The sequence below is a fragment of the Equus przewalskii genome, chromosome 9, assembly GCF_037783145.1.
Source record: "Equus przewalskii isolate Varuska chromosome 9, EquPr2, whole genome shotgun sequence".
NCBI classification, from domain to species: domain Eukaryota; kingdom Metazoa; phylum Chordata; class Mammalia; order Perissodactyla; family Equidae; genus Equus; species Equus przewalskii.
In genome coordinates, this window is record NC_091839.1 from 50,223,387 (window position 1) to 50,243,975 (window position 20,589).

Below are 20,589 nucleotides of genomic sequence, written 5' to 3' on the forward strand. Positions count from 1 at the left end.
CACACAAAGACATTCCTATCTAACTCTGTACTACAGTCAAGTGATTTTTCCAAAAATACAAAACTGATCACCCACTTCTCTGCTTCAAATCTATTAGTGGTTCCTCACTGCCTGTAGGATAGACTCTCATCTCACAAGGCCCTTCAATACCTGTTCTTACTTACCTCTAGAGTCCCACCTCTCACCATCCCCTCAACATCAGAAAACTCAACCTTGCAGCCCTATAAAACTCCCAGAACTTACCAAGCTCCCTCGTCCATGAGCTATTTCCTCCGCCTGGAACACATGCCCCTTCCTTCTTTGCCTAGCTAATTTCTAGATATCCTTCAGCTCTAAATGTCTTCTCCTCCAGGATAAATAAAACGTCCTGGCTCCTCCAGGGTGGGTTAGACACTGCTCCAAAGTGTTCTCATAGACCCCTGTACTTGCTCCATCACAGCACTATTTAAACAAGCAATTATAATTAAGTGTGACTTGTCAATATCCCTCACAGGACCAAAACATCAATAATAGCAGGCACTGAGGAACAGACCTGTCTCATTCACTACTCTATCTCCAATATCTAGCACATCATATGGCACAAAGCAGAAACTCAAATATATTAGAAACTGAATGAATAAATAATTTTGACATTAATATTCAGGATTTTTTGGTGAAAATGCAAAACTTGTCTACTTTTTCAGTACAAACTGGTCACATGCTATTTCAGTTCAATTCAGCAATTATTTACTGCCTGACCACACGAGAATCAAACAGAATATAAACCAGGGTACAATCCTCAAGGAAGGTACAGTTTTATAAATAAGACTCATATAGATCCTAAAGCTAAACACCACAAAGCCGTGTGTTATTAAATTCTAAAGTAGGCTGCATAGAAGAAAGAGATAAGACAAAGGACTGGGAAAGTGTCCTTGAAGTAGGACTTGAGCTGAGCCTTAGGGCAAGTAAGGCTGAAAATAGAAAATAGACAGAAATGGATGGCTCAGCAGTTCTGAAAGTGGATCTGAAGACCCCCTCCTCCTTTCAGGGGTCCTGAAGGTCAAAAGTATTTTATAATAAGCCAAAGACGTTATTTGTATTTTTTACTTCATTCTCAATTATACAACGCAGTTTTCCAGAAGTTACACGCCATGTGGTACCACAACAGATTGAATGCAGAAGTAGAGATGAGAATCCAGCTGTTTCTATTAAGCAGACATTACAGAGATTTGTGAAAATGTAAAACAACGTCACTTAAGTTTGTGTTGTTTTGCTATCTTTCCTAAAAATAGGTTATTTATGTTAACATGCCATGGAATTATTGCTCTTTTTCAGTGAGTTAATAAATATTTTAATCTGTCTAGTTTTAATTTCTAATATGATAAATATCGATAGCTATAGCCTACCCAACCTACCTAACCTAAAGGGCTACTGAGACCAAAAGCTGAGATTCACGGAACTACTTGTTTGTAGAATGGATGGGGCAGCAGCCCAGATTCTATGCAGAGAACTGAACTAGATGTATTAGATATGACATTAGCTCACCCACTGCACAACTTAAAAACATATTTAAAGTACAGATACAAGCTTTCCTCTCAGTGGAGTTATTTTTACTTAATGTAAAATATATTATTATTAATTATTAATATATATTTTAAATCATTCTTATCTTCCCACCAAAGCACAATATATACGGTTTCATATTATTTTTGAATTACCATATACATACATACGTTTTTACTTTTTTTTTTTGAGGAAGATTAGCCCTGAGCTAACATCTGCTGCCAATCCTCCTCTTTTTGCTGAGGAAGACTGGTCCTGAGCTAACATCCGTGCCCATCTTCCTCTACTTTATATGTGGGATGCCTACCACAGCATGTCTTGTCAAGCGGTACCATGTCCGCACTCGGGATCCAAACCAGTGAACCCCGGGCCACCAAAGCGGACACGCGCACTTAACTGCTGTGCCACCGGGCCAGCCCTTGTTTTTACATTTCTACAGTCTTCACAATTATCATTTAAAATAGCTGCATAATCATATCAAGCATTCTTACAAACCTCAATAGCAACTTTCATATTTGATTTTTAAACTATTTTATAAAAACATACTACAGCCTAATACAAGAAGGAACATGGCAGATTACTTTCCCAAAAAACGTACGTCTAGAATGCCAAGGGATCTTATTTTAAATCAAACTTGCCTGAGAGATCCTGTAGCCTGGAACACAAAGATGATGACATTTTGCCCTAGAACTTCTGGAAGCCTTGACCTCGGAACCGTCTCTCCCTAAAAAGGCTCTACATAGCCTCAAACTCCCTCAGGAACCTGTTTCCCATGATTCCAGGTGCTACCCATGGTTCCATAAACACAATTAAAGCTCACACTGGTGCCTCCCACCACCTGAACCGATTTCCTCTCTCACCTCTGCCCATCCAAAGCTCACCCTTCAAGGGTCGGCTGGAAAGCTCAGCCATGATTCCTTCTGGGTTCCTTTCAACTGAACATTACATCCCTCTTTGAATAGCTGAAGGCCTTGGTGTGAACATCGCCCAAACTACAAATTCTATTCCGCTTTCCTTATCATTACTTTTTCATCTCACACCCTCTTTAAGATATTAAACTTCTTTAGGGCAGGAACTGTCTTATCAATCTCTACTGCCTGAAGCACCATGGAAAGAGGGAGAAAGTGCTGGGGAAAATGAGGCCCAGACAAACCCTAATTGGCCCCAGGTCACAGAGCTGGTGATGGAAGGAGTCAGATTCGAATGCCAGACCCCCCTGCCTCAAATCCATGCTCTTTCTACCACACCATCCCATGTGCCCTACCTTACATCCTTCGTGATGACAAATACTCAAGAAATATGTAACACTGAATGGAGGTAGACTGGCTTTGTTCTTAACCTCAAGAAACCTCTAAGGCAAAAATTCCAGAGAAAATAATTTCTACAATTGTACTTTTGCCACCCTTGGCATTTTCCCTATGAATATTCTTATTACGGCCAACAAAACAAATTTAATGTACAATTCTCAGGAGACAGCATTAAGAACAACATCTGTTCCTGAAGTATTAATGTCTATTACCACCATATTGTCCTGGTTCATTTGAGAAGAACTGGAGCTGTGACTATTATGCTTGCGACAGAGTAAGATTTCAATATTTGTTGAATAAATAAATGAATGAGTGATGAAATTAATCATTTCTTCTGCTGTCCAGGAACCTGAGTTTACCTCTTCTAGTTCCTCCTCCAATTTCTTCACTATTACTGCCTCAGAGCAACAGGTAACAAAAACAATGGTATATTGGGCTATGGACAATACAACTGACTGGGGCCAGCCCGGTGGCCTGGCGGTTAAGTTCACGTGCTCCACTTTGGCAGCCCAGGGTTCACAGGTTCAGATCCTGGGCGCAGACCTAGCACGGCTTTCAAGCCATGCTGTGGCAGGCATCTCACATAAAATAGAGGAAGATGGGTACAGATGTTAGCTCAGGGCTAATCTTCCTCAAAAAAAAAACAAAACACAACTGACAACCACATTTTTATGTAATTTTTCAGTTTCTCAGGTCACCGATTAAGCAGTTCAATTCTGCTTCACAGGCATTTCAAAATTATCATGTCCATTCACCTACTTAATCAAAATCCTGAGGTTTGTATTTGATTCCTCCCACTCTCCTTCACTCATTACATCTAATCCACCCACTTTCCACCAGTGCCTCTACTAGTCTCGCACCTGCCCTAACACAATAACCTCCTTTAACCTTCTTAATGACCTCCCCGCCTCCACTCTTAACCCCCAAGAGTCATTCTCCATATAGCAATCAGAGTAATCTCTATTAAAAAAAGATGAAATGACTGTTACTCCCCTGCTTAAAACACTTTAATAGCTTCCATTAACTTCAAGTAAAATAAAAATTCCTTACCATGGAATTCCTTACAGTGTCCTTTGTGATCTGCCCACCTACCTCTTGACTTCATCTCATTCTACTCCCTCCCAGCAAACCACACTCCAGCCATACTGGCCTTTCTTATCACTGCCACCACTAGATTACCACCTACCACTGCAATCTGCTCTTTTTCTTTGTAACACTTATCAGAGTTCTTATATATTTGCTTATTTTTTGTCTGTCTCTCCCATTAATCTCTAAACCCCAAGGGGGCAAGATAAAACTGTTTTTGTCTTACCGCTACATATAGAATAAAGTGTGAAACCTGGCACGTGGCAGGCACTTAATATTTCTGAATGAAGAAACTGCTTCCCTAGTATACTCTTAATTTATATTAACATGTATTACATATTGCTTATATGTTAATTAAAAAAAGCATAGAACATAAAATACACACAATTAACAAAAGTATATAACATATAATACATTACTATTGCATAATAAAGGATTTGGCTGCCCTTTGTCTCAAGTTCCTGAGAAGTACCCTCTAAATCCTTGGATCTCCAGAGTGACAGGAGTGTTTTTTTTAATTCACAGTGGGCCCCTCAGACCACACTTGATAGTTTATGTTAATAAAGACAACAAAGTGTCTTTTTTATTCATCGTGGGCCCCTAGACAGTTTATGCTAATGAGATGACTCAGGATGGGAGCTAGCTGAGCCCGAAAGATCAACGGTGTGATTAGAGGGTTAGGGTGCTGGAGACTGAGTTAAACGTGTGGCCAATGATTCAGTCAGTCATGTCAACGCAACGAAACCCCAAAACAACTCTGGCCATCAAAGCTCCAGTGAGCTGGCCTATTTAACAACACTCTGTGTGTGTTGTCACACATCACTGTGCTGGAAGGTGCTGCGTCCTGACTCCACAGGAAGAAGACACAGCAGCTTCATGGTTGGGACCCTCCCAAATCTTGCCCTATGTGACTCTTCTTTTAGCTGGTCCTGATTTGCATCTTTTTTTCTGCTGTAATAAAACTGTAATTCTAAGTATAGCACTTTCCTGAGTTCTGTGAGTCATTCTAACAAATTATTGAATGTAGGGAGGGTAGTGGGAACCCCTGAGTACACAGCAGCCAGTTGGTCAGAAATGCGGGAGGCCTGAGCACCCCTGAAGTGAGGGCAATCTCGTGTGGGACTGAGCCTAATCTGCAAGCTTAGCCTAAGGCAAGGGAGTTAGTGTCCGAACTGTGGTACAACTACGTAACAAGCAATAGATATCATTTCATAAATATGTGTCCAGCACCATGCAAGTATTTTTACATAGGCTATTTATAAATTATAAATCTTTAGAAAACATTTCTAAGCCTCACAACAATCCCATACGATAGAATTAGCATCCTAAGTTTTTAAGTAAGGAAGCTAAGGAGTAAAAAGCCACATGAAGAGTAAGTAATTTAGGTGGAACCTAAATTCAAACTCAGCACTGTTTGACTCCAAACCCCACAGTCTAGTCACTACCCTCTCCAGCTTCTCATTACTGGTTATGTAAATACCACTCAGGATAACATCACAAGATTGCTACCTAAGAATGCATGGCACTCGTCCTGAGCGGTCACAGTAAAATATAAGATACTCTTTATGAATTCATGAATTCTTTATATGAAATATAAAATATTGTTCTTTAATACAAATTTCTTTAGCAGCTGCTTTACTTACTTGTTTGTGTTTTAGAAATATGTTTCTGGAGGAAATCAACTATCTGAGCCAAAACCTTCTTATTACAATGCGTTGATAATTTTTCATCACACTCATAACACCTGAAAAAAATATAAAATTTAGGCAAATATTAGGAAAGTATCTTCAATATTTTGCACATCAGGTAATAAGGTTGGTATTTATCCACTCTGTCTTTAAGTTATGGGGCAAGGGGGATACACAGGGTGAGGCACCAGGTAAGTCTAGAGAAATAAGCTGGGGACAGTTCATACAGAGCTTTATCGTTCAAATTAAAGTTTTGTAGTTTACCCTAAGTGTAATGGAATGCCACGAGGGGTTTTTAAGAAGGGTAATGAAATCACCCAATTTACGTTTTAAAAACATCACTCTGACTAGTGTCAGATTGGAGGGCATCAGAAATAGAAGCAGACCAGGGCAGGAGTGGATTTGGAGAGAAATGAACAATTTTATATATTTCCAGGTAGAAATAGTAATGAATTAGATAGAAAAGATAAGGGAGAGGAAAGTGTCAAAAAAAACCTGCCATGGGAAGGGAGAAGCACATGCGTGTGTCAGTGATTCTCAAACAGGAGCAGTTTTGCCCCCCAGGAGGGACATTTGGCAATGTTTGGAGACATTTTTGGTTGTCACAACTGAGGAAGCTGCCAATGGCCTCCAGTGGGTAGAGGCCAGGAATGCTTCTAAACATCCCACAATGAAAAGGACAGTGCCCTCACAACAAAGAATTGTCGGCCCAAATGACCAGAAAGCTGAGTTTGAGAAATCCTGGTCTAGATGAAACGAGACTTGCTGTGAGTCGGTGATGTTTAAAGCTGGGTGATGGGGACAGAGGAATTCACCATACCATTTTGTCTACTTTTGCTAAAAGGTTAAAAACTAAAATAAGATAAAAAGGGGAAGAAAATAACTGCCGGGCTTCTGGCTTGAATACTTAAGCGATGGGGATTCCAATCATAGAGAGGGGGAAGACTGGACGAGATACTGTTTATTTTGCTTGGGGCTTATTTGGGAAGAGAGTGTTAGGATTTTCAAAAGCGCATCTTTTTCAGAAAACTACTCTCCACTAATTTTACTCATTAGTGAATACAGTATTAGTAAAGGTTTCTTGTATATATTATCATTATCTGTTTCCTTTATCTTCATGAGATCCAATGATCCAATAAGAATGTGTGTTTGACTGTGTTCTATAAATGTATGCGTTACAACAATACTACCTTCTATATTCACAATCTTCTTACTTATAACTATTAGTAGTCCTGGGATCAATGGCTGTAAAGTAGGTTTGGGTTCCTTTTCTAAATAGCACTCAAAATTCAGTCAAATATTTACTGAGTGCCCACTCTACCACTTGCACACAGAAATACACAGATACATAGATAAATCTGTGAAAGAAACGAGTCCAAGAAAACACTCCCCAAACATCTTTTCCAATAGACCATGATGGAATTTAAACAATTTACAGTTACCAGACTTACATTATAATAGATGCTCAATATTTACTGATGTAACTATCACCAAAAATAATAAAAATACAATTGCTCATTTGCAAAATACTGAAATGCCAAGAAATTTTTACTGACATTGCAATTTAATTTTTACTTGTTATAAAATATACTGTACAACTTTAAGAGTACAAAAAGAAAACAAAAATAAAAGCCTCATGATGGCAATGAATATGGAGAAAAGAGGACAGTTCAAGATAACTTAATTCTACTTGTTTCCATTAGGAAAAAGCCAAAAAATTTCATTGAGCATTTACTACATGCTAGGCACTGTTCTAAGGGCTTTACATGCATGTTCTCGTTTAATTCCTCACAATAATCAAAAAAGTATTATCATTTAAAAAATAAACAGCTTTAGAGAAGTATAGTTCCTTTTACAGATGAGAAACTGACACACAGGAGGGCTCACAAATCAGTAATGTATTACGAGTACAGGGGAAATGTTTAACCTTCTTTCAACAAACTTTTGAGAACTTTAAAAGCACTCATGTATATGTTAACTTTAAGTGTTAAATCAGTGCCTCTTCGCAGTTAGTGTCCGAACTAGTTAGGCATAAGACTCACCTATGGAAATTAAAGCTACAGAACCCTGACCTACTAGGGGACCACTGGCACCTGTGGGTTTTTCAAATTCCACCTGTGAGAATCTGACGTGAAGTCAGAAGAAACCACTGTGCATACTCATCTGTTAAAGCAGGATTAAATCCACCATCTAGCAACACTTCGTCAGCGATGATTACATTATCAAATCTACAATACGTCTTTCTTTTTTAGGTTTTTCACGTTTTTCTTTAGTTTGGGCTGGCCTTCTCTTTAATCCAAACCACTGAAGTTTTCTACTGAAATTGTTAAACTTTTTAAGGTTTAAGAATTGGATGGGAAGAAGAAAATAGCCACAACCTTTAAATTTCTATAAATGCATATGACAAACTTGAATTTCTTCCTTTTAAGAGGAAAGTAATTCTACAGACCTCCAAATGTAACTTATTTTCATTGTAATATAAATCTAATACATCTACTACAAAACTCAATAAATTCATCTTTGTAACTATATAACTATGAAAGAAAAATTATACAATTAAATATAAAAACAAAATTACAAAATCAATTAAGTTAAAACTAACAAGACTAATTTATGATGCTAGCTAAGGCTTTTTTGCTGAAGTTCAATCATGATTCATATCACAGTTATGGTCCTAAGAGCTACACAGAAGTTCCAACACACATTCACTGGAGATGAGCCTGTCCTACCAGGTAACACTCAATGCTCCCACCACCTTTTCTATTTCAGTAGTCCTCAAACTGTGGTCCCTAGACCAGCAGCATTGGCAACACCTGGGAACTTGTTAGAAATGCAAATTCCTAGGCTTAACCCCAGAACTACTACATCAGAATCTCTAGGCCTGGGATCCAGCAATCTATTTTAACAAGCCCTCCTGGTGATTCTGATGCTCCCCATAGTTTGAGATCAGTGCTCTCTTCAGACTACAGAGAAATGTTCATTGAGCTGCCACACTATGGCATCATACGCTCTCCCTTGGCTTCAATGCATCACTTACCTATTAAATCCCCTCTGTTCTGTCCTCATTCTCCCCAGTACTATTACTTGGGGCCAACAACAACAAAAACACAAATGCAGCAAGCACCCAACCCTGTGGCTGAACTAAATCATAAGATGAGGATATAAACCAAAATATCCTTACATCAATTTTAGACCCCTGAAATGAAAACACAAAGTTAAAATATTTGTCTTTAAAAAAACTTGAAAGCCCCTGAAAATTCCTTCAAGGAACCCTACGAGTCTGTAGATTCCAGTTAGAAAATTTTTGTTGTAAATTACAGAAGGAAAGCTTTTCGATACAATGTCCACTTCCACAACTGAAGCAGTCTGGTATACTGGCAAGACACTAGGGAATCAAAGACTTGCTTTAGTGCCTGGATTTCTACTTTGTAACCACAAAAAGGTAAAGGATACTCAGTGTCCTTATACATAAAATGAGGGAACTGGACCTGGTTCCCGCCCAGGGTGAAGCCGAATTACCTGAGAAGTTTCTACAAACTACATACGCCCAGGCTTTCCCCCTCCCCTGCAGACAATCACCAAACCAGTTGACTGCTTGAAGCTCCCTCCTCCTCCAGAACTCTGGGATTCTGTATTAGCAAGTTCATCATGAAAAATCAACTAGCGAGAATTTTTCTTTATTGTACAAAGAAAATATTAAAGAAAAGTAGAGGGATGACTGAATTTTTATTTAAATTATATATTCAAGTGTAACGTTAATTTTCTTAAATTATCCCATAGGTTGTGTTCAGGCTAAAAATCGTAGGCTGGTATAACATCTTTAAATATTTTACCTTGTAAAGCTCGAAGAAAAAGAGATTTTTTTGTTGCGGACACCAGTCCTAACAAAATCTAACTTACCATATAGTCCATGTGCTCAGATTAATTATAATACAATGAAGCTCCGTTCTCTGACTCTTGAAGTGCTTCAATGAATGCTGGCTTTCTGAGCTTTGACCACATCCCTAGAGATGAGCAGAATGTTATTTGTATGACTTACGTATAAGTTTGTTTCATATTATTTAAATCGTAACTCAAACTTACACTGAAAAAGTTTTGTTTTTCATTTCAAGTAGGAGGGAAAAGTTTCAGAAAGAAATATAGATTCTCAGTGAATTCAATTTCTTGAAAAAGAAGCTAACTTGGTTTTTGTTATACAGTGTTTACCTAAAACAATCATGAGCCAAGTTCATCTCCCTCTCATTTAAAAATGCACACAAGGTCTGTCGGGAGCATGGCAGGACACTGAGCATCCTCCTGGCCGGCACTGCCCCTCCCCCATCCACACATTTCCTATACTGTACACACCTCCACCCAACCCACGAGAACTGGCGAGACTCAGCCCAGCCACAGTAATTTCCCTCTCCACATGAGGAAAGACATGAGATGCAATTCCAGTCCACGTGACGTGAGGGGTAGTCTAATGGATGTTTCTGGGAAAGTTTTACACATTTTAAAAAAGAACACAGGGGAGGGATGTACTTTTTGTCCTCTTTCTGAACTTTGGGGACTGCTGTGTGATACATAATGCATGAAACATCTTTGGCCATCCTGAAATCATGACATTGAGGATGGCACAGCAGAAAAATGGAAGAAACCTCAGTTTTTAATGTTGTTTCCATTGAATTAATTAATTCTGAAGTGGCCCGACTTCCGGACTTTCTACACACGACAATAAAGGTTCCTCTTATTTTAAAAAAATGTGTATACTTTTGATTTTATTTAAAAATTCCTTTATTATAGGTATCAATAGCTTCTAAGCTGTTCAGAGAAATTATTTTGCAAAAATAAAAGAAGAAGAAGAATCCTTTTTCAGAGAGAGAGAAATGAATCTAAAAAGATGAAAAAAACTAGGATCCATTTCCTAAGTAAACACAAATCGGTAAAGGCAGGTCCAGATATGAGAACTACTGTAAATAGGCTGGAGTCCCTTTCAAAGTATTTATAAACCAGTCATGGTTACTTTCTGAACATAACACACCTTTTACTTTACTTTAAACATTTCTAATCTCAGGCTTGGAGAGCTCTGTCTAAACATGAAATAAATTTATCTTGAGTTCTAAGCATTACCCATAGTCCAACTCACAGTAGGCATTTAAGGAAAATATTCAAGACAGACTCACACATAAAAAAACACTTTTCTCACCTGAAAACCACACTTGAGGCACAACCAGACATCAGTAAGAAGCACTGGCTGTCCATCATAGAATCTTCTTTCTTTTAAACATTCTGAGCAAACTGACCACAGATTCTCAGCTATTGCTCTTTTCACATGATTCACGCTGACAGCAAGATTTACATGTTGGCAAGTGAAACCTACTGAATAAGACAAAACAACATTTGAACATTTTCTTTGCTAAACCAAAGTGCTACCATCAGTAAGCAAAAGTCAACAATAACATTAAAATGCTGTAACTAAAAAGCACAGACATTCAAAAATCAAAACTCAAAAGGATACATACTGCACGATTCCATTTATAAAACATTTGTGAAATAACACAGTTATGGAGGTGGAGAACAAATTAGTGGTTGCCAGGGGCTATGGATGGGGAGCAGGGGGTGTGGCTATAAACGGGTAGCACTCAGACGGTGATGTACAGTCAAGTACCCTGACTGTGGTGGTTATAGAAAGCTCACATGTAACAAAACTGCACAGAGCTACACACACACGAGTGCACGTATTTCTGGTGAAATCTGAATGAGCTCTAAGGATGGTTCTAATGTCAGTTTCTTGGGTTTGATATTGTACTACAGAAATACAAGACGTTAAATCAGGAGAGGTTGGGTGAAGGGTGAATGAGACCTCCTTGTATATAATTTGTACTTTCCTGTGAATCTAAAATTAGTTCAAAAATAAAAAATTTAGTAAATAAAATAAAGGATATTATTTACTGAGCAGCTACTCCTATGTGTCAAGCATTTTGAATGTATTTCCATTAAGATACACACGTAAAATCTTTTCACATCGACTGGCTCTGCTATGATGCTGTTTTCATCATTGTCGGGAGGAAGGAGAGAGAAGAACAAAAAATAGCATAATTTACAGGAACAAGAATTCTCAGAACTCTCCTTAATGAATATTTCCAAATACCAACCATTTTGCATGGTCTTTAATTATTTTTTATAACAGATTCCCATTGTGTGGAGACAAATGGCCAAAATGAGCAAATTGTTTTTGATTCTTCAAATAACCATATTCTTCTTCCGAGGGCACAATGACACTTCCATTTCTCCCAAATACCTGAACACTTCAATTTCTCCACCTCAAATATCCCAAACACCAAACCTGTAACTACCTGCCAAAATCAAACGACAAAGAGACTGAGTAACCTGAAGAGGGAAACAGGAGTGTTTACATTTCAACCTTCTCCACCTCCCTTTCCGAATGCAAAGCACTCCTTTTCACCTACTAGTTAACTAGGGAGAGGCTAAGCATTAGTTTCATTTCATCCTGAAGACTAAGACTATGATTCTGACAAGTTATTTATAGTAAAATATAATTTCAACAAAAATAATATGTAAGTCTGATGGAAGATTAAAACTTCTAATTTTACACCATGAATAAGTTAAAAGAATAGTCATAAAAGGACTCATTCTGAAGTCCTACATTTGAAAAGCAAGGATGCAAGCCATTAAAGAAAGAGCTGTTCAGGGGAAGACTGATAAATGACTACGCAGGTACAGGACCGAGAAATGGCTTACCAAATGTCACTGCTTTGTTGGAGTTTTTATATTTTAAAATTCTGAGGGGAAAATCATTCCACACACCTTCTACCGTTTCTGGGGTAGGATCTGGCCAGGGTACAACTTAACCATTCTCTGATTCTATAATTCAGACTTATAAAACTGAAACTGTTAATAAATTCAGAGATAAGTGAACTCAAGATAAAAAGGTCCCAAGCCCCTAAATGAAATCTACTAGCTTTTAAATGTCTCAACCACGTAGACTTTTTATAAGTATAAGTAAATTAAAAGTTTGAAGTTTACCTACAAGAGCTAACCAGAGTTTAAGCAGTATTCACGATGTTTTTTTTGGGGGGGGGAGGAATGTAAAACAATTTCCTTCTGTGTTAATAAGTAAATTTTGGCAGTTTTCTGGAACTTGTTTAAGCATGTAACTGTCTAAATTTCATCTGACAAATACATCCTGTAGAGAGTCCTGAAGAAAAGTATAAAAATGTACTAAAGTCCATAGTTGCTTCACATTAACAAATCAAAAACAATAAAAATCTCCATGTTTTCCATTTAAATACTAACAAAAAATTTACAAGGAGGTCTTAAAGTTTACAAATAGGGACATAAAATCAACACTTCCCCTTTTCTCCTCCCAGAAATTATCTAAGAGCAACAAGAACAGGAAACAAAAATACAAAGTTCATTTTCAGAGAAACCAGGAAACAGCTAAAGCCCCAAGTCACAAACGAAGTGGAAGGGCTCCCACCTCAAAGCAGCGGAGATCAAACAGGGGAGCCCACAGAAGGAGACAGAGAGAACATGCAGCTATAGATGCCACAGGGAACAACATGTGCTTCGCAGTCATGGAACAAAACCTAAGTCTCTGTGCTCAATCGGCTACAGCGGCAGGAGCTCCCCTCCATCCAATTTTGTTTTGAGAAGAAGTAAAAGAAGGGAATTTCTCATTCACTGAGGGAGAAACAAAAAAGCAAGCCATGTTTGCAGGAAACAGTCTCGTCTCTGTCACACTTGAGAAGAGAGACTTTGGATTCTGAAAAACCCCAGAGCTGTATAATCCTGTTGGTTGGAAATAAGTAAGGGCTAAATGAGCTCAAACTCAAAACTCCACTTAGGGCTCAAGAGTGCTCTGGTCCTCCTGCTTCCACAAATATTCTACAACTAACTGGCCCAAGAAAAGCAACCCGACATCAAAGAAGGAGTAATCAGGGGCTGGCCTGGTGGCCGAGTGGTTAAGTTTGCGCGCTCCGCTGCAGGCGGCCCAGTGTTTCGTTGGTTCGAATCCTGGGTGTGGACATGGCACTGCTCAGCAAACTACGCTGAGGCAGCATCCCACATGCCACAACTAGAAGGACCCACAACAAAAAATATACAACTATGTACCAGGGGGCTTTGGGGAGAAAAAGGAAACAATAAAATCTTTAAAAAAAAAAAAAAGAAGGAGTAATCAAAGTCGCAAATTCTATGCTGTTAATATAAGCAAAAGGAAGGAGGGAAAAGGAAAAACAAATGGCACAGCAGTCACTGCCATGAAATAAAAGCACAAAACAGAAGCATTAAGTGGCAAAACAGTAGGAGGTGACCGGCAGAGTCCAGCAAAGAAGTGGAAGAAAAAAATAATAAAACCACAAAAATGAAGGCAAAGCAAAAAGAGCGTAAGGTGAAACAGACACTGCTGAAAAGACAGTAAAGGATAAAAATGAAAACAGCAAGCAAAATGAAAAGGAAATAGGAGTTTTAGAGGACTTGAGAAAAAATGATAACTATGGAAGACAGGCAAAGGCGAGTTAACATAAGAATAATCAGAATCCCTGAAAAAACCATATAACAAAATAGAACAAATATTTAAAGGTATAATTCACACTTCCTTCAATACAGCAATCTAGCTATCCTGAAAATATCCAAGTTAAAAACACTTAAAAATGGAAATAATATATTGAAAATATCTTTTTAAATGGCGAGTTGAACTGGTAAGAAAATAAGGAAAATTCTCAGAGGCCAAAATGGAAGGCAAGAGGCTAAAGAGAAAAGCAAGCCCTGAAGCCGGCAGCTCCCCAGGGTCATCTGCCAATCTCAGTGGCCGGCAGGCTTGGTTTTAACAGGTCATGAGAAACAGAACAACGAGGATGCCAATTCTAAGTTACTTTATAAACTAAACAAAGTCTCACTAAAAATACCACTAGGATTTTTTTGGAACTAGACAAGCTGATTTTCAAGTTCATGCAGAAAATGGTGAAAAATAAAGAGCATAAGATTTATTAATTAAAAACATATATTGTCATTTCTTTTCTGCAACGCTGTTGGGATGACAGACATCACAATTTACCAGCAATGTCATCTGAAGAGTCTTCATCATGAGGTAGCGTAGGCCTTTTACTTCTTTTGGCTTTCTCAGGTAAAGCTTTGGATGGCTCCTTCACCCGCATCTGTTATTTACTGAAAAGGTTGGGGGAAAAAAATGAATACACTTTAAGCCTCAAAATTAAAATTTTAATACATATTAACATTGAAATGACTTCAATTTTAATTGGTCTAGTAAATCAATGGAGGAAGAAGAGAAGAACATTAGCTGAAACCAAAGAAATCTTTATTAAACTAATATACAAATGGCACATTACATTTGACTTTTACCAACTACTCCTTAGATATCTGATGTCTAGATGAACGAAAAAACTAAAGTTTGCCTAATGGAGTAAGTGCTGCTTCTGGTTCATGTGCTCCCCTAGCTAGGAAATAGTAGGATCTCGAAAAGTCACAATGGACCAGGGATGGAAGCCATGTGCCAAGCACAGTAGAGCCACCCCACCCGTGCTATATGACCTCGCCCTGCACTACTGAAAGAGAAATAAATTTCTATCTTTTTAAGCTATTGCATTTCTTTGCAGGTTTTTTCCCACTTTTTTATTATGAAAAATTTCAAACTTTCACAAAGGTTAAAGAACGTATAATGACTACCTATATACTACCTAGATTCCACATCTAGAACATTTTGCTATATTTGTTCTATCTAAATAACAATGTATACATAGACATTTATATACACATGTATATGGGTATGTTTGTTTTTGCTGAACTATTTGAAAGTAAGTTGCAGAGAGCACGTATCTTTTAAGAATAAGGACATTCTCCTGTGTAATCACATCTAAGAAAAGTAACAATAACTCCCTAACATCATCTCATATCCCATCACATTCTAATTTCTTCAGCTGACCCAAAAGTGCCTTCTATACTTGATTTTGAATCAGGATGGATTCAATCAAGGTTTTTACTTTATATTGGTTACGTCACTTTAGTATCTTTTAATCTTTACCCTTTCTTCCCATCTTGTACAGTAGCTTAGCCTAAATCCTATCTAATATCATCCTGTTCCATGGCTAAAGTACACTGTAATTTTCATGGTTACTTGTTTATTTGCTAATAATTTATTGATCAAGGTGGAAGAATCTTTCAATTCAATAATAAATTCTGAATCTTGATTTAGTCATACCATTTTCCACATAAGGGAGCTTCTGAGTTTGCCATCTTAAGGGCCATTTCTTTAAGTTCAAGGGTCATGGGTAATGAACTAAACTGCAGTTGAGGCCTTCGGGGTTACAGAGATGCACAAGGTCTCGAGTTCCTTGACCATTTTATTTCTCACTGTCTTCTCCCTCCAAACTTCCTCACCCACTTACCCCTACAGTTCCACCTTGCAAAATCACTAATTCAAGTATTCTATCCTCTGATCACAACTGTGAGTTCTTCCTACTTGCTTGATCAGCCACTCCTGTTTTCCTTTAGTGCCCAGGCTGACAAGAGGCTGCATCTCCACAAGTGCTTCCAGGATCACTACTGCAGGGCAGGGAGAAGGGGAAGTGGCACATGGAGTGCTGGTTCTTCAAGCTTCACTTAGAAGTGACACCTGTCACGTCTGCTCGTATTTGTACTAGCCAAAGCAAGTCATATGGCCAGATTTAACTTCGAGTAGACATGGGGGATTGGTGTACAAAGACTGCAACCTTATCATGTACCCAGAAAGAAGAGAGTATGTGTGCACAGCCTTAATGCTGCCGTATCATGCCTCTAACAGAACCCCAATCCAAGATGCACCGAATTAACCATGGATATCCACTTCCAAATAGGCTGGAGAAAGTCTCGTAAGAGAGCAGATTGGGTCCACTAAATTTATAATCACAATCTCAAATGGATCAAGACACCCCATTATCTTCTTACCTCCCGGTCAGCTGACCTACTCCTCACACAGCCACAGGAAACCTTTTTCGCTCTCCCAAACCTCCCACGCCCCCATCTCCCAGTCCTCCAAATATAAGCTAGCCTTCTACTTTATTGAGAGAAAAGAGACATACTTAGATGGCAAATCTGATCTTTCCATGCGAACTTACAAAATTACCTCAAACTATTTTAACTTGATGTTCTGAAAAGAGATAGACATAACTAATAGAATCCAGGAAAAACGGCCCATGAGAAACTGTTGATATTTTCTCCCTGACTGCACAGAAATTCTTGATAAAGATGAGCATTAACACATAGATAGTGCTGGCAGAATAACAAAAAGAACCAGGTATTTGACCTGCAATTTGTAAAAGACTTGTGCCTTTTTTCAAAAACAATGACTCCAACTTAACTCAGCAATGTGGAGTCAATTTCCAGGGACTCTGCTGACATGCAGTAAGTCTAAACACACAGAATCATTTTGGACAGTAACCCACCACCTAGCAATCACTTATCTGGACAGTTTTCTTTTTCAATTCCCCTTTAAGGCCAAAAAGGACAAAATAACAGTCCAATTATTAGAGCTTCAAATACTTTCTATCATCAATATTGTGTCTAGGGGGTTCCAAGACCAGTTTACATTTGGAGATTCATCAGGACTCAGCATATAGTTCTACTCCGTGGCTAACGTTTATCACAGCAATGTAGTATGGACATAGAGCCTGACCATAATGGACAAAGAAACAGGCAAACCATGGAGGAACCCATACCCAGGCTTCCTTATATTCTCTCCCTCCCAGGAGGGGTCACATAGAGCACACTCTTCCCCCAATAAGGAAAATCCAGCAATGTCTGTGCGACCTTTCTGCCCAGGGAAGCCCATTAGACTCCCAGGCCCAGGATTTTGATGTCGGCTGGTAACTTTGGTATAAACAATATTGTTCCCAGATGCCAAACAAAGGTTAACCTTGCAAACTGACCTTTCTAAGGATAGCAGTCTCAGACCCCATGTGAACCCTTTTCAGCACAAATAAGTTCTGGTCATTTTTCTCACGTGGTTTCCCAAACAAAACTTTTCCATTTTCAACTTCAGCATTACTCTACCATGTCTTTTCTCTAACGCAGGATGTGCAACTAAGTTGCTTGGAAATGTTTAATTTTTTTTAAACATACTATGCAAACAAAAGCCCATATTCTCAAAAAAGAAAAAGTATTTTTCTCCTACTCTTGGACTCCTGAGAATTATTTTCGGCGGAGGTAGGAGAGGGACACAACTCTCCTTGTAAACGCCGGGCTCAAAAAGATGAACAGCACTTACATACTTTTGCTGTGCCTGACGCTCGGTTCTAAGCACTTTAAAGACACCAACTCACTTAATCCTCAAACCGTCTTATGAGACAGGTTACTATTATTTTCCCCACTTTACCCTTGAAGAAACTGAGACACACAGAGGTTAAGTGACTTGCAGAGGTCCCGGAGCCAGTGAGTGGTGGATGGGGATTGGGACCTCCAAAGCACCTAAAAGTACGCGATGCTGCCAGAACACGCTTCCTTCCGTCACTGACAAAAACATCCAAAGGTTCGGAAGAGAAAACGAGTTGCAAGGAGACAGCACCAGAGGGTGTCGGGCCGCCGCGCCTCGGTCACGATGAGGCGGACCCGGGCCCCTCCCCGGCGTCCCCTTTCCCGCCGCGACAACCCCGGCTCCTCCCGCCGCCGATCAGGCACCGGGCCGCCCCGGTCGCGCTCACGCGGCCCTCGGTGAGCGCCCGGCGCCCCCAGGGATCGGGAAGGCGAGGGGGCGTAGGGAGCCTCTCTCCCTGGTTTGTCACGCCACAAGGGGCCAGGCTCGCGGTAACGAAGCAGGAGACTCTGCGGCGACCCCAGCAGCGAACCCCCGACTCACCCCGCCGGGCCGGGCCGGGCCGGGCCGCCGCGTCTACAACCAGAAGCGACTGCGCCTGCGCGGCCGTCCCGGGGCGGCATGGGCGGGGCCTCGTGGCCCGCCCCCAAGTCCTGGCGGGTTCAGGACCACCCCCCGCGGGGCCGCGCTCCTGGGAGTGGGGCGTGGACGGGGCGGGGCCGGCCCGCGGCGCGCCTGCGTTATCTACTTTGGCAGATCTGGATAGGCCCCTGCTCGTGTTAGAATGATAGCAATGGACTCCAAATTGGATCCGAGGAGTGGCCTGGAGTGCGCAGCTCAGGTCTTCCCAGAGTCGAGATTAAGTCCCACTTGTTGCTGGGCGCCTGGCGGGACAGCTTCCCACTTTCCTCCCTTTCCCCACACTCAATAAAGTCACATCTGGTGTTCATCATGTATTACCTTTCATTTTTTCAATACTGTTGTCTTACTTGTCGTTCTCACTTCCTTACTAGATAGGAAATTTCTTGACCTACACCTATACCTCTTCGAAGCTCAATTATCTGTTAAACTGGTCTTCACGTTGCAAATGTTCAGTGAAAGCAGTTGATTTGAGAATATTTTGTTTGATGAGATCGCAAGCAACACTAGTTACGGATAAGCGCTGCAAGTGGTGCGATGTTTCACAACTCTTCAGCCAGCGGACAGGTGTGACCCTATGGATAGACCCCTGGATTACGAGTCAAAAGATATCAATTACTTTTACAGTAAACAGTGTATCTTAAAAAATACAGGATAAAAATTTAAAAGAGATATATATATAGCCTACAGCTTAGCAAAGTATTCCATACATTTCCTGGCAGAACAATGATGGTAAAATTAAGACATTTAGCATTATTTGAAATATATACACAGCTGATCGTAAGCAAATTTGTATTTTCATTTGATATTTTGTCAAATGTTTTTGCAATAATATTAAACATTAAACATTAAATAATATTAAAAATATACATACTGGATACCATTTAAAAATTATTTCCTTCCTTTGAAGAATCCATCAAATAGTAAATTTTACTTTCAATTAAGTGAAAAGATAAAAAATTTGAAGAATATCAGAAATAAAAACTTAGTGCTAGACAGTTTTCCCTAACTTAAGCCAGGTTTTGCAATGGACATTGCCATCTCTGGAGATTTTGTTCATGCTAAGGGTACATCTGCTGGAAATGAAGATAGCGCCGGAATTTTGTCATTTTCAAGAAAAATTTCAGCATTGTATGGTAGTTTGCATGGTTCCTAAATTTTTTTTTATGAGGAAGAGAACCTAAATTTCCATATTCTAATTCAATCCTCTCCTTTTTTTTTTTTTACCATAAATTGGATTCCAATATGTGATACATTTAAAAAAAAAAACCTTTTACTGCAATACAACTTAGTATGCAAGTTATTTAGATTTGCTCAAGTTTGCATGTCTTTTTTCTTTGCACACGCAATATGAATTTGTACCATATTCTCATATGATTACGTTTTGCTAAAAGGGAACACAGATTAGATTACAGTCTACATTCTATTCTATAGCTTGATTTTTTTGCTTCGTACGCCTTGGACATATCTCCACCTTAGCCTCATTCTCTTCACTAGTTGTTTAGGACTGGCGTGAATGGATGTATCCTTTTTTCCCAATCAGTCCCCTGTTTGTGTGGCATTTATCTCTGCGTACCTGTGCAAATATTTTCAGCAGATGGACTATTACCAGTGGAAATGCCGAGTCAACAGACATTCATTTTAAATTTTGATAGAAAGTCTTTTGAAAAAAAGTTGCATGAAAGGCAATATATTTCCTAATTCTTCATTTGATTTCTCTAATATCTGGGGGCTTAAAGTGGATTTAGAAAGAAATGGGATAGGTCTCCTCTTTCCAATTGCCTTTCACTGGCATTATGGCAAAAAATAAAATGAGTTGTTTGAGAATTAATGATTCCTATCAACTCAGCACTAGTAGAACTTCCCCAGAGGAGTTAAACTATTTCTCTCCCTTTGGTCCCACTGTAAGCCTTGCTGACTCTCTCTGAAGGAAGAACTTGGACGCTTGTCCAAGGAGCAGTGATGAAGACTCTCTTTCGACAAGGTCTTTTTTGCTCTAAGGACTCTCAAATTAACCAAG

The 20,589-nt window shown here is 39.3% G+C and overlaps 1 protein-coding gene across 8 annotated transcripts in view; it reads right to left on the bottom strand.

Annotated features, from left to right (window-relative positions):
- USP45 (ubiquitin specific peptidase 45) overlaps positions 1–18,557 on the bottom strand; it is a 65,585-nt gene extending 47,028 nt beyond the window's left edge. For 3 of the 8 annotated variants that reach the window (XR_011522001.1, XR_011522002.1, XM_070556740.1), the window contains exons 1-5: positions 18,474–18,544; positions 14,682–14,791; positions 10,809–10,981; positions 9,524–9,627; positions 5,579–5,679 (exon numbers count right to left, since the gene is read on the bottom strand). Coding sequence is in view for 3 of the 8 variants with exons in the window: in XM_070556740.1 (XP_070412841.1) it covers positions 5,579–5,679; positions 9,524–9,627; positions 10,809–10,981; positions 14,682–14,781 (478 nt within the window). In the remaining 5 variants the exon portion in view is untranslated. Of the gene's footprint in view, positions 1–5,578; positions 5,680–9,523; positions 9,628–10,808; positions 10,982–14,681; positions 14,792–18,473 lie in introns of all 8 variants that reach the window. The other 5 variants (XM_008519415.2, XM_070556736.1, XM_070556739.1 and 2 more) reach the window with 5 other exon arrangements.
- Between the last annotated feature and the right edge of the window lie 2,032 nt (positions 18,558–20,589).